At 39.7% G+C, this 17,899-nt stretch overlaps 1 protein-coding gene across 4 annotated transcripts in view; it reads left to right on the forward strand.

Annotated features, from left to right (window-relative positions):
- Positions 1-13,860, forward strand: part of LUZP2 (leucine zipper protein 2) — a 340,653-nt gene extending 326,793 nt beyond the window's left edge. For all 4 annotated transcript variants that reach the window (XM_081165451.1, XM_081165449.1, XM_081165450.1 and 1 more), the window contains 2 exons: positions 11,438-11,518; positions 13,557-13,860. In XM_081165451.1, coding sequence (XP_081021577.1) covers positions 11,438-11,518; positions 13,557-13,661 — 186 coding nt within the window. In that variant the 3' untranslated portion in view covers positions 13,662-13,860. The remainder of the gene's footprint in view (positions 1-11,437; positions 11,519-13,556) is intronic.
- The last annotated feature ends 4,039 nt before the right edge of the window (positions 13,861-17,899 follow it).

Consider the following 17,899-nt stretch of genomic DNA (forward strand, 5'->3'; position numbering starts at 1 on the left):
ACCATTCATGGAAAATAAATTAAAGCAATCACAGTCTAGCATAAATCAATTTGCTGATGCAATATATGCACAGGAATGTGATGCATAACTTTAATCATTGTTAGTACCACCAAGAATCAGAATTGAGCATTTTATAAAACAATTTGCTTTGTTTTCAATTGTTTGCATTCATCATCCTATGTCAGATTTCCAGCTCTTTGCCCTTGGTCATCTTTTCTTAAAAGAAAAAAAAAAAGTGATAACAGTTTTATTTATTTCCACCATACTTCTGCACTAAACAAATCCTTTTAAAAATCATTAATCATTTGGTGGTAGAGGACGCTGAGCAATGGACCATATCATGTACATATTTCTCAGCAGCCATGGCATTTAAGCTTCATAATTTGATCACTCACCTTTGGCTATTTGGCTCAGTACAGTTTATTGAGAGGAGAAAATTGGATGTTGACAAAATCTTATTTGAGATTGACCAACTTTTTGGCCTAAACTTCAGTTGTTCCCTGTTTCCCTTAAAGGGTCAATAAGGGTTAAAACACAGGGACGCACTACTTCATCCCAAGAGAGTTAGCAATATGACTTATGAAGGTGCAGAAGTGCTTTCACAAAGTAGGTGGTTTAGTGGTTCTAACTTCTAAGATACTTCTAACTTCTAAGCTTGCTGAATCAACATCCATCTCAGATGTAATACAGCAAAGACTTTCAGGCCCGTGCCAATTCCATTCAAGAACTTTACAAATCTTAAAATATTGGGGTTAATCTGTTACTTGGTATGAGTTGGTGCGGGGGGGGGGGATCAAACCATATCAACATGAACCTTATTGGAGCACACCAGAGTTTTCCTTGCTTTTAAAATGGTCCTCCTTACATCACTTTCACCCCCCAGTCACAACATACACCACTGAACAATCCTTTAGCACTTTGTGCAGGGTGAAGACATGGTTACATTTGAAAATGAATGAAAATTGATGGTCTGGCTAGTGTTTCTTTTTCACATAGACTGGTCAATGAGCAATTTTTGTTGTTGCACATCTTCCATAGGAGTAAGCACACGTATGAGTAACTTCTAGGTGGCATGAGAAGATTGTAAATAAGCCCTATTCTGGTTTTTCATTTTTCTTTCAAGTTGGAAAAAATACATTCCCAGCTTCTAATGAGCCTATGGAATCCTTATAATTTAGACCTGCTCCATTTTCATCGACCATAATAAACAAGTTGCATGAGACCAGGCAGGTCTGCAGTGTGCCGTTTTCTTAAGCAGAGTCTTGCTTCATTGATTTAGCTGAATACCTTTGTAGTCCCATTGTTGCCGTTTGCATATCCACTTGCATAACTTAATAGCCAAGAGACATGCTGAATTTTACTATTTTATTTTTTCCTCCCAAATTCTTTTAATGAAGATGCATACTTGACTGAGCCACTTTCATAATTTATGCTCCCAGCTGGGTACTTCCCTAGCTTTGCTGTATAATTCACTGGCTGAGCTACCTACTGGAACTTGCTGAGTTTCTACATACTTTACTGATCAAGCTGCATATTTCATCACTTGAGTTTCCGCATCTAGGTACTTTTTCTGATCAAACAGCATGCTAATCTGATCAAGAAGGAGTAATGTATTAAGGCAGGAGCCATGCCTCTGATTGTCCTAGGTAGTTTAATATCTCACTTCACAATTTCCTCACTTCTTTCTCTTTCTAGTGGCTGTATAAAGAGGATTGCATCATAAGCATACATATTTCATTTGGAAACGCAGAAATAAATAAACTTACTTTTCCTTAACAGTCACTTGGTAGTCCTAAACTGTCAACATCATTGCGTTTTGAACACCTAAGCTTTCCTTTTACTGACATTTGATCCAGTAAACAACAACAACAACAAAATGTAAGCATTAGTCAAGACAGTGTTGTTCCCCCATATTAAAAATGCAAGTAAGGACCAATCTGACATTTCAATAAAGCATGGCTGATAGAACTTTTACTTGCCTGTCCACAATCCATGGCATTTACTAACAGGGTTCAGGGAGAAGAAGATGTTACAAAGGGGAAGCAGGAAGCAGAGATACATTTAATGAAATAGATCATTTCTCCACCCCCACCCCTTCCCCCACAAGGATAAATTCTAATTATTATGTTGTATTTCATAGATACAAAAGAGAGCACTACAGTGCAGAGTCTACACAGAAATGACTTAAAGGATCGTGACATTATAAAGATGCAACACCAATTAGCTCCATTTATCAAGCATCTGTAATCTGGTCTGCTCAGGCTACCCTTCGCCTTGCAAAGCTCCATATTACAGATATTTTAAAACTTGATTAATTAAAATCTGAGTTTGGGGAAGTTAGCTATCTGTAAAATGGCCAGTTTGATAATATGACTTTGCTAATTTGAGGTCCAATTATTTAGTTCTGGTCATATTTCTTCCATAAGTGAAGCATACATGCAGGGTATAAGCTTCCTGTTACTTCATTGCCAGAACTAGCCTTTTGAAAACCAGTATTGCTGAGAGTACAGAGAAAAAGGATTTTGATATTTGATCTGCTGCTGGTCCTTTGTAATTTAGAACTCTGATGAATGCTACCTTAATTGCATGTTTTGGTGTTTTATATGGGGATGGTGGGATAGAGGGATGGATAGTTTTTAAAAATTCACAGTCTACAAAGAAGTAGATTAGCTGGTTCTTCATTTCAACCAGGGACTTTAATCAAGCCATAAAAGAGAGGAAGAAAACAGAGAGAGGAAAACAGAGAGAGGGGGGAAAATGGGACTGCTCCTGAACAAAGTATGCTCATCCTAACTTAGGATTCAGCTATAGAGCCGCAAATAAGACGTTTTAAGTGAGTTTTAAATGCAATATACAATGTGACACTAGATGGCGATGGCGAGCCTTATGGAAAATGCAATGTATTTTTAAAAATGCTTTTTAAAAAAGCATTTTCAGTACGGTTTTTATATGTATGTTGATTCCACCCTGATTTGCATAAGTATGCAGAAAGTCTTTTCAACATTGGGACAGAATTATTTATTTATTTATTTATTTATTTATCACTTTTCTTTTTCCTTTACAAAAGGAATTCATAGGACTTACACCAAGAAACAAGCATATGCCTTAAAACCAGTGTAAAACAAACGAAGATGAATCTAAAAATGATGAACTCCACTTTCTAATTAGGCTATAAATTGATAGCATAAGCAGCCAACCCCCCCCCCTTTAAGGTGAACTTCAGGAAAAACAAAATTGCTGGCTCGATGAAAAAGGAAAGGGCTGTGGCCTTGGTGATATTAAATTCATTTGAACTGTCACTAATCTATCTCATACTGTAACCCAGAGATGTAACTTCTTTTTTAACTCTTGAGGGAAGGAATGACTTGTTTTCAGATTACTTTGTTTTTTTGTTTTAAATTATCCTAGTTAAATGCCTTAATATTGCATATAATGGAGTGTTGTTGCTTCTCCCTACTGTGCAATATAACTCAGTACCTTGGTTCTTAAAATAACATAATTCCTCCCTTCTCAAGAGCAGCCATTCCAAAGATAATTTCATGTCAGCCATGCATCTCCACTGAATTGTATCCTCCTTGCTTAATACAATGGCCTCTCGGGTATACAGACTCATCCATCTTTGCTATCCTCTCTGCCCTAACTCCCACATACTTTATTTGTCTGTCACTCCACGTAGAGCTAATAAGAACAGCCACATGAAAATATATCACCCCATTTTCAACATTGACTCTGAAACATTTGTTGAGCAACTTGGACTCGCAGGTAGATATTAAGTAAGAGAAGCAAGATGATTATCCAGAGATCATGGCCTTAATCTTCCAAGCTATGTTATGGAATTTCATTTCATACCATGCTATAGAGATTGAAAGTCCACATTGAAATTCTGTGTCAGAAAAAGCGCAAACTCACCCTATAAATCCCAAAGAGTGCACATAGGCAAGAAGAGTTTAAACGAACTTTTGCAGCTATATTTTCTTCAAGCCTGGATGCCCTTATGAAAGAGATGAAGCCTGATGGAGGATCATTACTTTCACCAAAGGGTTATCTTATAAAGAGACACAGAGCTATTGCTGTTACTCCATTTTTTCATTTCTTTATAACATCAAACACATACAGTGCAGGGTGTGATGTCAGCACCTTTTGGCCTGCCCAACAACTAGAGAGGTGGTTGGGGAGCTGCTCCTCATGTTGTTGTCCAACCACTTTCTGTTTGTATTAGACATTACAAGAAGAGAGTCAGTGCCGGATTTACGTATAAGCTAAACAAGCTATAGCTTAGGGGCCTATTCTCTTGAGGCCCCCCCAAAAAATTAAAGGAAAAAAAAACCTGCATGTGCACTTCCAAAATATAAGATAAAAAACAAATAAAATAAAACCTACATACAGCAACAATGTTTTGTGTTGTGTAGGCTCCTATGATGGGCCCCACCTGCTAGCCTGCTCCCTAAAATATTGCAGGTTTGCCCATTTCTATATATAGGGTGCCTACATTGTGCATGTGCAAATGGCTTTAGATACCTATTAGCTCCATAAATAGCATATATGGACCATAAATTATGTCCATATAGCATATATTCAACACAAAAAACAGCGACAATTTGTTGTTGACAAAGGACAGCTGGACATATAAAGGGCCCCATTACCTTCAGTAGCTTAGGGCCTCATCAAACCTAAATCCGGCCCTGGAGAGAGTAATGGGATATGGAGTCACTGTAGCGCCATGTCATTTTTTTACACCAGACCTAATAAATTAAGGCCTTTAAAAATGTTTACTCATGCATTCACCTGGTGCACAAGGAAGAAATGTGCTGAGGCCAAGTAAACACATCCCATTGTTGGCATGTGGTTACATCCCAATAACCCCACCTCCTTGTGTTTCCACACACAGCCCTCACATCTTCAGAAAGAAATTCTTTGTACATGCATGGCATCAAGGGCATGACTGCTGACCATATCCTTTTCCCTTCACACACCAGGGAAACACATGAGTAGAATGCATCTTCTGCCTTTTCCTCACGAAAGCAAGATGAGATGTTGTGTTTGAATGCAATTGTAATTCTGTGTTCTGGTATTGCCCTGATTCAGTACATTTTCATTTTCTAAAAAAATTAAATAAATAAATCATCATTTTCATTCAACTGAAAGTCTGTCTCTACATGGGAAATTGTGGCAAAAAGCCTTTATCATAAGAACGTAGTAATCTATCAGACACCAAGTCAGACCATTGGTCCATCTAGCACAGTAGAGTCTACACGAGTGGTTCTCAAACTTTTTTCAGAAAAAAAAATTTGCACAAGCCACAGCAAAAAATATATATTTATTGATAAGAAATGAACTGGATTTTTTTTTAAAAAAAACTATTCCTAGCAGTGTTCGGTTTACAACACGGAACACAACTACTTTATAATACAGTGGTGCCCCGCAAGACGAATGCCTCGCAAGACGGAAAACCCGCTAGACGAAAGGGTTTTCCGTTTTTGAGCTGCTTCGCAAGATGATTTCCCCTATGGGCTTGCTTTGCAAGATGAAAACATCTTGCAAGTGTTCCGATTTTTTTCGCTTTCAACCCCTTTTTCTAAGCCGCTAAGCTGCTAATAGCCTTTTAGCTGCTAATCCGCTAATCCTTGAATAGCCGCTAAGCCTTTAATAGCCGCTAAACTGCTAATAGCGCTAATCCGCTAAGCCGCTAATAGGGTTGCTTCGCAAGACGAAAAAACCGCTAGACGAAGAGACTCGCGGAACGGATTAATTTCGTCTTGCGAGGCACCACTGTATGATCACGGGACATGCAGAAAGTGTAAAACAATGCAGCTACATAAGAACATGAATCATTCCCAAAATATAACTGTAAACGAGCCTCTTATATACGTACCTTAAGTATGTATACAAACTCAGTGAGAGGTGTGAGCTTGCTTTTGCTGGCTAATCTCATTTATATTAGGACTAATTTGAAACAAACTCTCACCTCCTCATCAACTCAAAGAAGCCTTTGAAAATCCCTGTTCACAACAATACTGTATTTGTAAAATCGGCATTGGGGTGATACTTACCAGCTGCAGTTCAGCACCAGTAGTGCAATGCCCTATCTTTATTGAATATGTAGTTCTGTGTTCTTTCTTTCAGAGAAGCATTGCAATGCTGCTGCCTGAAGCTTTTTGTGCATGTTTGAAGCAGAGTTTAATGTGTGCTGGCTTCTATACACACAGGGAAGTGAGTACACAGTCCAGCAAAAGAGAGAGAGAGAAAGTTATAAGATGACCTAAAATGCCAGCACATTAAATATGGGTGAGGCCTTGAGGCAATGTCATTTGTATAATCAGCATGTAATAAGTCCATATTCATTATATTAAAGCTACTACATTCATGGAATAGACCCCTTTAGAGTCCCAAAATCTATTGTTTTAATAATACAGAGACACATTTATGAGTCCTTTTGTTTTGTTCAGGTGTTCAGCAATAGAGCTGCCCTCCAAAAGTAATGAGTAATACCTTAGTAAAATTGTCTTTCAAAGTCCCCTTGTTTGGCCTTAGAAATGTATAGCCTCATTGTTCTGTTAAATCACTTTCCTGATACTACACAGTAGCAATTATCAGTAGCCTATAAGATGCTTACCTTATTCATTCTCTGAATTGCTATAATATACACCCGCACCCAGTAAAATGCTGCAATATAACTGTTGGAATTAAATAATCATGCAGCTTTGACTTAATTTGTGCTAATTCTTGGTATTTGGCTAAATGCTGACCGGCAGTTACTTCAATATCTGTTGAACATATTTCTTGAACTATAATAAAACCATGTTTTGATTCTGCTGTCGCAGCAAATGAATCTCATGGGGTGTCTAGATCACTGTCTAGTCCTGTTGTGTTGGATGAGTTTCAGTTACTAAGGCTCAAAGATGTGGATGAGGTGCTTGGACTGATTAGGTAAATCACATATGCTCTGGACTCTTGCCCCTCTTGGCTGATAAAACAAGCAGGGAGGGGACAACTGGCTGTGCCAGGAAAGTGACTAATGCCTCCTTGCGAGAGTGGGTGGCCTTGCCTGCTTGCTTGAACAAGGCAGTGGTAATATCACTCCACAATAAACCCTCCCTGGATTTGGAATATCTGAGTTACTACTGTAATGGCTAGTTGCTAATATCCCCTTCTTGGGCATGGTTAAAAGTAATGACATTCTAGGGTATGTACAGAGGGTGACACCCAATGGCATCATTTTGCTTATGCAATGGACTTCTCCTTCCACAATGGACTTCCATTTAGCCTGCTGTGATTGCCCAAAATCAAAGTGGATGTGATATTGGATATGATTTTGGATGTCACTGATGATTCTAAACTGGCTAATGCAAAATGGAAGAGGGGGCGGTAGGCACCAAAAGTGGCTTAATGGGTCAGATTCAGGCCATGGGTTTTCCACAGAGTTTACAGTTTTAGCCTTGTGTTCTCAGTTATCCATGGCAAGTGAGACTAATCCATGGAATGAAAATAATCCTTCTGAAACTGATCCATGCCTCTACCAGCAAATTAGGAGAAACTCCTTTATTGTACAAAGGAAAGTGATAAACTATGTCCAAGAGGGTCTACATTGGAAAAGGGAACTTTGAAGGGACACCTTTGGGGGCCAACATTGATGCTGAAATCCAGCATCACCTGAGCTCTGCGAGTTCCCAATTGAACTGCAGAGTGTTTGAGGACTGGAACATTTGCAGGGAAACCAAAATGCTTGTTTACAAAGCTATTGTACTACCAACCTTACTATATGCTTGTGAAACATGGACCACTTATAAACGCCATCTCCAGCCCCTTGAAAGATTCCATCAACGGTGTCTCCGAAAAAAATTTACATATCACTTGGGAAGACAGGCAAACTAATATCAGTGTACTGGAAGAAGCAAAGATCACCAGTGTTGAAGCAATGATTCTTCAACATCAACTTTGTTGGACTGGTCATGTTGTGCATATGCCTGATGATCATCTTCCAAAGCAACTACTATAATCTGAACTTAAAAATGGAAAGCGTAATGCTGATGGTCAACAAAAGAGGTTTAAAGACTCTCTCAAGGCAAATCTAAAAAAATGTAGTATAAACACTGACAACTGGATAACACTGGCCTGCGAGCGCTCCAGTTGGAGAACAGCCTTTACCAAAGGTGTTGTGGGCTTTGAAGACACTCAAACTCAGGACACAAGGGAGAAACGTGCTAAGAGGCAGGCACGCTTGGCAAATGCACACCGTGATCAACTCCCACCCGGAAACCAACATCCCCACTGTGGAAGGATGTGTGGATCCAGAATTGGCCTCCATAGTAACTTATGGACTCATTGTTAAAACCATGTTTATGGAAGACAATCTTACTTGGCTACGAGTGATCGCCAAAGAAGAACAAGAAGCCTATCTTATTTTTGTAGCTTTTGTGCACAATTCTCTGTCCTGAACTTCCAGCTCCCAGGGACATGCTGGAGTACAAAAAATGGTGGCTTTTGGCCACTGGGAGGAGTACCACTGCCTTGAACATCAATGGTAAACTGTGTCGGCAAATTTTTAATCCCTTTTAACCCTATTTTACACCATCTTTCTCTGAAATTCCTCTCCCGTTTTCTCTGCCTGTGGATAAGGCAATGGAATAGAGAAAGGCATTTTGGTCCACCTACAACCAAAACTACCTAGATGAGGGAATGAAAGAACACCACCCAGCTGCCCTGGTTGAATATCTTGTCCACTCTTATCATTTGATTTCAAGGGTTTTGTAACTTACATCCATGAAGTATCAGACCAGTTCTCTAAGATGGATAGATCTTGTCAATGTATGAGAGCCAGAAGGATGTCTGAGAATGGAAGGATGAGCCAAAACAACAGGAATTATTATATATGTGCAGCTTCAGCAGTAGCGGCTGTGGCAGCCTAACTTGGATGAGATCAAGACCTGCTTCATAAACCTTATATCTCATCTAAGAAGAAAAATGCTTATCCATATGTGAAAGGATACATTGCTCATGGCACAGTCGATTGCACACAAGGCTGTTAGTCACTCCACTTTGGATGGAACTATCACTCCTTCCCAAACTATGCAACTCTGGGTTGGTATTATATTTTGGTTTTGTCTCTGCCAATTGACACTGATGGGGTTATTGTTATTGTTCATAAGTAAAAGCAGCTGGTGTGTCTGACAGGTTGTCAATACTCCAGGCACTCATAGCAAGAGAGAGGAGGAGGAAGATATGGTGGTTTGAGAATTGTGGTACGTTCAACATAGTATCCTGTCTCCACAGTAACTAGCTCCAAACGGGCCAAGATGAGAAATCACGCTGAGAGTGGGAGGGATCCTGTTCTTCGCTTCTACCATTTTATGTAAAAACTATATCTTTTTTATTATGTCCACACACAAAAATCTGTTTCCTACATTGTAACATATTTCAGTATTTACTTAATTGTAACATATTTTGTAAAGCACATGAACTATAATCCCTATGAAAGATCCCTGATCTATTAGTGAAAGACAAAAAAAACCGCTGCTATCCAAAGGAGTGGAGCACTTGCATGCAAGAAATGCAGGTGTGCAATTTGGGCTGTATGCTTCTGTACGCATTGTAACTCAACTTCTGAGTACACACGCATAGGATTCTGCTGCAAATAGGGCTGCTTAGTGGTCCAGTCTTGAATGCTGTCTTCTGTAAGAAGATGGGCTGTTGAAGTTCACAACAAGGAACTTTGGAAAACTGAAACTTTGTTTTCTCTTGAACACCCCATGTGAACAGTTGGAAGTCTTCTGTGCAGATTACTCAAGCTAAGTTGACCCTACAGTTACAAAAAAATAAGAATAGTATGGGAGGCAAGACTGCAGTTTCCTTGTTCTTTTGCTTGTGTGGTGGCCAACAGCAATCTAACTGGATGGCAGACAGTTGGCTTTCATCTATGGTTCACATGCTGCCAAATCTTAGTGGGTCAAAGCAGTAGTTCAGCTGGTTCAGCATTCTGTTTCTCACAGTGGTCAACATAAAGACAAGAGCTCTCTCCTGTTGTTGCTACCAACAACTAATTCTTGAACTCCTGACTTAAGAGTCTCTGTAAAGTCACTATTACTATTAGCCATTAACTCATTAACAATCACAGTGCCTGGAGACAGAGTGTCAGGTCATGTATCCACAGCAGTGACCAGAGGAGGAATGACTGCTGGGAGGAGTGCAGGAAAAAAGAAATGCCATGGCGCATCTGTAGCAGTAAAACTGGATGCCTTCCTCTGCCCCAGCTGCAATAAAACATGTCTCTCCCTTATCTGTCTCTACAGACACAGCAGGTGCTATAAATGTCCAGTGGTTTGACTTTAACCCCAAAGGCACACTCTTCCATTGTCTCCCAAGACAGTAGGATGCCAACACTGTTTTAACTCATCCTCCATGATTTTCTCTAAATGCCATCAAAGTTAATGGCCATTGTTTCATGTGACAATGATTTTGCAACTCAATCAGCAATTCCCAACTTATTATAAACAATGTAATATTATAAACAGCGCTATTTCAAGGCCTGCTCTCACAATCACCATTTCCCTCTCCTTTCTTATTTCCTGTTCCTCCTCCAAACTCCCCTCTCTCTCACTATTGCCACTAATGTAGTTTTGACCTAAGTGGGGAGTATTTAGAACATTTATATTAAGAATGCAGGAAGTATTTTTAGCATAAAATTGTCCTGTTGCATGAAATGTTACATATGTCTGAAAATATCACAAAAATTGATGATACTAGGTGTCTTGGAAGTCACTGCTTATTTATGACAATTTCTTGATGTTTTGATACACCCCAGGAACACATTCTAAATATCTTGGGAGAAGTGTGATTCAGATTCAAATGATTTCCCATAGAAATATAGAACATGAAACTGTACATGTGAAATAGTCAGCCACCCTGCATCTCTAATACGGTTGAAGTTCCACACTGCGGTTAATTGCCAATTAACACTCTTTATCTCAGCAAGAGAAACAAGAATGTACTTTTATTAAATAACACGAATAAATGTGTGTGGATAATATTATTTTTTTTTGCAAAGAAAATAATTAAATACTCTGTTCCTCTCTGAGAGTTTTCCTGTTTATTTGCCACAGATAATTTCCATTATTTTAATTATGACATAATGATAATGCTATGAATTAGACTCTTTTACAGGAAATAATGGGTCTGCATGTTTTCCTATCTGTTCTGTAATATTTGAAGGGGAAATTTTTATTTGCATACTTGTTGAAAATGTGTTCCAGAGCACCACCCAGCTGCACTTTTCCGAGATACATTTCCAACTCTTTACATTCAAATCTTCAAATGTTACAAAATATATGGGGTTGATGTGCTCAGAAACACTTGGACCCTTATTTTCTGTTGTATATTATTAGACTGAGATACAAATTATGATTGATTGGTTGAATCACGATGCCATGGTTTCCCTTTTCAGGTTGGCAAGACTTGCTTAGGAAATCAGAACAATTCAACCTCTCTTCAGCTAAAGGTGGCAGAAACAGACCCAGATATGCAGGTGCTAATCTTGTTGTCTCTATAAATACTGAGCAAATTATAAAATGTGAAGATTTGTTTTCTTCAGTTGTTTTCCTTTCTGAAACATCTGCATTCCGAGAGATGTCTGAGGGCAGTAATTAATGAAAGCATTCCAAAAAATGACACCCAGGGACGATCATTTGACAGTTCTCATAGACGGCACCACACTCCAAAACAGATGTCCTTATGACCCCAAGACTAGCATTAGTGTGTTGGTGTGGATGTGGTGCATGAGGAACATGTTTCTATCTGTGATGAGAGTGCCCACTTGCAAAGGATTTCTGTTCTAATGTATATCAGGAGGTTTTGACTAGCATAGAGATTGCTATAGAAATGACCTCACTGCTTTCATTGTTAAATATACGGGCTGGTCATAATAAATGATTATGTTCTAAGGAACTTAAAACAAAGCTGTTGGCAGCAGTCAGAATATCTATAGCACAAACGTAGGAGACTTTAAAGGGCAGATAATATGTGGTATAAAAATGCATGGATCCTGGAAAAGATAGGACATAATACAAAGATCTCCAATACTTTGGAAGATCCAGAACATTTATATGTTTTGTATCTTGGAAATATTTTATATTTCCCTCAACTTCAACTAACCATCAAGACACTTTGGTGCTATCAATGCAGGCTATATGGATTTCTTCTTATTATTATTTTTACCAATGCCTTCTGACCTTGATGATGTAAAAATTAAGAGGATGGATGTATTTTCTTAGAAAGTATAAGGTTTGCAAAGCTGTTCCCTTCCAATGAGTACTGATATTGAGAATTACTTCTTCTGTTTACAAGCTATTTATTCCACAAGATTTACATACTACTTGACTGTAATGAAACCTCAAAGCTGTTTGCAGCAAGGATTAAATAATACAATTATCAGTAAAAAAAAAAGGAAGAAGTTAAAAACAGCTGCAGTATATCAACATTCAAAAATAATTAAAATCAATGATAAGCTAAAACCAAATTAAAGCACGTCACCATTTTACATGTCTGGATGAGCTTACCTAAACAAAAACATTTTTTGCAGGCTGAAATTACACCTGAAGTTACAGGCTGAAGTCTCCCTAAACACCCTTTCCTCACTCTGGTGTTTGTTTTTCCTTCCCCCTTCATCTCTCCCACCCCTTACTTGCATGGCAAGGCCCGGGCCCCACAGTTTCCTTAGATAATAAACACAATGACACAAATATTTAGGTTAATGGGAGGCAAAAGGAGGTCGCCCTCTGGCCATGCCACCATTTAAACAGCAAGCAGCCACACCCCCTAGCCATTCTGATTGGTCAGCTGGGGTGTGTGACACGGTCAGGAGTCCCTATGACATGGGTGGCATCCCTCCGCCAACAGCTGGGACACTGGGAGGTCCCAGATCCCATTCCACAATACTGTCCCCCGGGAAGGGGAGCAGACCTGTCTCACATCTGACATCATGTATGGCGGGTGTACATGGGTTCCTGAAAATAGCCTTGTGGATGAAATGGGGAGGAAATGCCAGTGAGCAAGATTTCTCTCCTCTTCTCCTGGTTTGGAGTGAAACAGAAAAATCCCCCTTGCTGGTGCTGAGGCTCTGAAAGCCTTGCAAGGCAAGTGATTTGTTACCTGCCTTTCAAGGGAGCCTGGGTCTTACCAAAGGAAATTTTACCACTCTCTTTTGGGGTAGGGAAATATCACTCATTTATTTTATTGCATTTATTTATAAAAAGAAATATTTATATACTGCTGTATCATAAAAATATACCATGGTTTACAGTGATATAAAAACATAAAACCAAACAATAACATCCTAAAAAGTTTTTTAAAAATGTTGAAAGCAATAAAATAAAATAAAATAAAAACAATAGACCATTGTGGGGGGATGTACTCTTAATTGCCCGCATAGGGCTAGCACAATAGGAAAGTTTTCGGCAGGTGTTTAAAAGAAGATACCGAAGGTTGGAGATTCCTTGCAACACTGTGCTGCAAGTCCCACTTGTAATATTTTAACACTGATTGCATTTCTCTCCCTCTGTTAACAGAAGTCACACAGTCCTCCATGGATGAAACCAGAAATTAAAAAATCAACAGAGAGAAAAGAAAACAACCCTGAAGCATTGGCTAAAATCAAGGGAAAGACTCTGTAAACATTACCCAGCTCTCTTTAAAACGTTCTTCATTTGCTATCGTCTTCATCTTTTTAGTCCAGAGGCATGAAAATGTACCAGGTTTCTAAAGCATGCAATTTTTTCACTATTTTATGGATGTTTGTAAATTAGTCTAGAGATTTCTGAAATAGATTGATTAGTATCTTTCAGCAATAATCCAAGAGAAATGGATGTTTGAGGGGAAAAAATGCTTTGTAATACAGTCCAGTTTTTTGAAATATTATTCTGCCCTGATCTGTAACTTGCTTATTATAAATCACTCTGTTTTGTAAAGAAATGCTATTAAGAATTTTTATTTTATTAACCAATCCTGTTTCATAAGTATCATTATTGCATATCGAGGTCGACAAGTAACTTTGCACACACATGCACACATTCAACCTGGTTTTGGCAAGGTGCCTGAAACTCAGTAGGGACGGTGCTCGTCTAACTTCTTGAGGGAGAAAGTTCCCTAGAGTTGGAAAAACCACACTGAAGCCGTGACTCCTTGCTGCTTCAGGTCCATAGGGAACCACTAACTGCTCCCTCTGATGGTCTCAGTGATCGACTTGGAGTGAACAGGATAAGGTATCCTGGGCTTGTTATTCAGGGCTGTGTACACTACTAGTGTACTTGTACTACAAGAATTGTATTGAAGGGGAATACTCTAGCTGAGTCTTATCCCTGAGATGCTAATTTGCCAAATGATGCTGGAGGACATTCCTCTGTCTTGCCATCCCATGAGAACCTGCACAATCATCCCTACACTTAAACTACTGTTCAAAGGATATAATGGACTACTTAAAGGTTTGGGGGCTTCTTATCCTCTTAATCAGGCAATGTAGAAAGAAGCATTTATTGTCCTTGAGTCTATTAAAAACATCTTCAAAACTTTCCAAAGGGATTATCTGTCAAAGAGAGGAATAAAGGAATATTACTGAAGGCTTGTGGGGAAAGCACCGTAGGCGGTTTGGCAGCAGGAGCAGGAGGAGAAAATTCATATTTAAAATATGTGCTTCATTTAATCTTGAAATGCCAAGATGTAGATTGAGGCGGGGGGGGGGAGCAGAAAGCCCATTGGAGGTGCTACCATCATGTGAAAGCCACAGGTAAGTTACACATATTGTACAGACAACTAAAATCTGCTGAGGGGGGCTCCTTGAGCCAAAGAACTGAAACCCTGATAAAAGAGAGGCAACTGTGCCTTTTCAATGGTTGTGGCTGAAGCCTTGAAACTTGAAGAAAGGGCAAGGCCATCTTTCAATTTCACCCACCAGGGTAATTCAAACCCATCCTCTTGGGGAATGTGTCAAACTTCTCATGGACTCATGAGGTAAATATAACTTAGTTATTCCTAATGCAGCTTGTAAATCCTACACTGCTACTACCCTTGTTAAAAAAAAAAAACACCTCCTGTGGGAATTGGTATTTATTTATTTGACTCTCTAAGGTGAGCCAACCAGCTCATCCAATGTTGCCATTGAAAACACTTGCCCTGCCATTAGCCTCTCATTGCTACCACCAGATAGATTTTAGGAATGGGGAAAAGAAAAAGGGTGGTGGAGAGTATGGACTATATATTGTGTGGGAGGTTGAGGGAAGCAGGACATCTAGTAAGGGTATGCAGCCCCTCTATGGGTACCCTGAATAACAAGGCAAACCAGGGAGATTTGGCTCAGACTTCCTTTCTCCCGAGCCAGGCTGTGCCATTACCAATGCATGCTGAGGGAGATGTGGAAGGCTCCCAATCTTTTGAATAGCTTGGTTTCTCCAGAAAGTTAAAACATGATCTCCCACCCCCTTTCTTTCCTGAGAAATCAAACCAAGCTCACCAGTGACATATATAGCATATTTAGATATAGCAGCTTCTATTATGGGGCTTTTTCATACCAGGAAAAGTCGGCAGCCAGGGATTTTGCTGAGTTGACGGGTTAGAAACCATACACTACTTTTAGCCGTCTCACAATGCTATGCTAAGCTCAGAACTCTGCACCTGCAGATATCCTAAGGGAAACCTTAAGGGCCCAAAGAATTGGGCAGGAAAATGGAAGCCAGCTTTGCAGGGGAAGAAATCTTTTGAGAAATTGTTGGGGTGTTAGGAGGAGGCACTTGGCTCTGTGAGCAGTTCAGCAGCTTTAGATCTCCTTGTGCCTGTAGTTGCGGTGCTACTTCATGATGGTCTCCAGCAGTGCTTTTTTCCTTTAAAAAATGTTTAGGGGTACTCTCATTTTGACTCAAAAAAAAATCACCATTTTATAATTCAAATCAGGAAAAATAAATAAAGTAAATGGACAAAAGTACAAAGATTCACAAAATGTTTAGGGGTATGCGTACTCCTGCGAAACCCCAGAAAAAAGCACTGGTTTCTGATAACGGCACTAGATCCCATGCCCCCAGTCACTGATCAGCAACACTTTATTATACTTTGTTATACTTCCAGCAAACTACTTCACGAGCTGTTGCTGCTTCTGCAACATGGTTAACTCCAAGTGACAACTCTTTAAAAGTGTATTTTCAGCCTAAAATAAAGAGTACATATTTTCTTGTTCAGCCTGAATAACTGATGAAAAAAAGAGACAAGGGCATCTGGGGTAATTTTGTATTTCAACATCTTACGATTATTATTTTTCTCTTTGGTTGGCATAATAATTATACACATCCACACACTTTTCAAGTGCAGGCTGGCTCAGATCAGTGCTCATTGTAGAAAAGAAAAATGTTGCATCTGGGTTTTTGTTTTCCACTGATTTCCATCTCAAATGCTTAAATTAAAAGGGGCTTTACAAACAACTTTCAGGAAAGCCAAGCAGCCAATTTTGTATGGAAAGATCACTGTATTTGAGCAGACACAATTTTCTTTTTAATTGTAAAGAAATATGAAAATAGCCTTCTGAGCATTATTCTCTGGAAATGAAGGCAGAAAAGTCCCACTTCTTGTTTAAATGTTAATGCCAGTAAAGAGACAATGAGGAATGTTAATGAAAGCATGCCAAAAAAAGTGAGTTTGAAAGCAGGTAGAAGGATAGTGGATCTGGAAACACATGCAGTAAATATTGGCTAGCAGGAAAATTCAAAAGCAGCTGTATTAGATTTTGACTTCCAAAAGGTGCACATAATAAGAACGGCCCCTCTTTCCTAGTGAGTTTCCCTTCTCTCTTCTCTCCCCTTGGATCAGCAGTAGAACATTTGTTTTGTATGTCGAAGGTCGCAGGTTCAATCCCTGACATCTCTATGTAGGGCTGGGAATGCCTACTTGGTCAAAACCCTGGAGAGCTGCTGCCACTTAATGTGGACAGTACCAAGCTAGATAGACCATGGGTCTGACTCAGCACAAGACAGATTCCTATGTTCCCAGCTCCCTCCCCAAAGCCCTGATGCAAGACCAGCAGAATATTGTTGACTTCAGAAACAGGGTGGGCCTACTTCCCTTAATAAACTTCTCAGAATAAACCAGCAGCACCCTAGGCAACACCCTAGGGTGGTGCTATGGGTTAAACCACAGAGCCTAGGACTTGCTGATCAGAAGGTCACGGTTCAAATCCCTGTGATGGGGTGAGCTCCCGTTGCTTGGTCCCTGCTCCTGCCAACCTAGCAGTTCGAAAGCATGTCAAAGTGCAAGTAGATAAATACGTACCACTCTGGCGGGAAGGTAAATAGTGTTTGCGTGTGCTGCTCTGGTTCACCAGAAGCGGCTTAGTCATGCTGGCCACATGACCCGGAAGCTGTACACCGGCTCCCTCAGCCAATAAAGCGAGATGAGCGCTGCAACCCCATGATGAGCAGCTCTCCAGGGTTTTGACCAAGTAGGCATTCCCAGCCCTACATAGAGATGTCAGGGATTGAACCTGCGACCTTTGACATGCAAAACAAATGTCACGACTGGACCTAATGGTCAGGGGTCCCCTTTACCTTTACCCTAGGCTGATATTCAGGAAAACTCTGATATACATACAGTCACTCTCCATTTCAGTGTGCAATTAAACAATTATACTTAACACACCCACCTTGTCTTCCTTGGTGGGAAGATGTGTCATTTTGTGGTTTGCTCAGGTGCCAATGTGTTTTGGGCCAGCCCTGGAGTTCAGAACAGTTTTGGTTCTGGGGGTAAAACTCCTATAGTTGGAATATGTTCCATAGCATCATGTTCTTTCATTTCAATGATATGCCTTTTGCATTGGCTGTGTTTCATAGATCTTGGTGTTCCAGTGAAAAACAAAGAATATCCTATGAGCCTGAAG

This window comes from Podarcis bocagei (assembly GCF_964188305.1).
Source record: "Podarcis bocagei genome assembly, chromosome: 1".
NCBI lineage: Eukaryota > Metazoa > Chordata > Lepidosauria > Squamata > Lacertidae > Podarcis > Podarcis bocagei.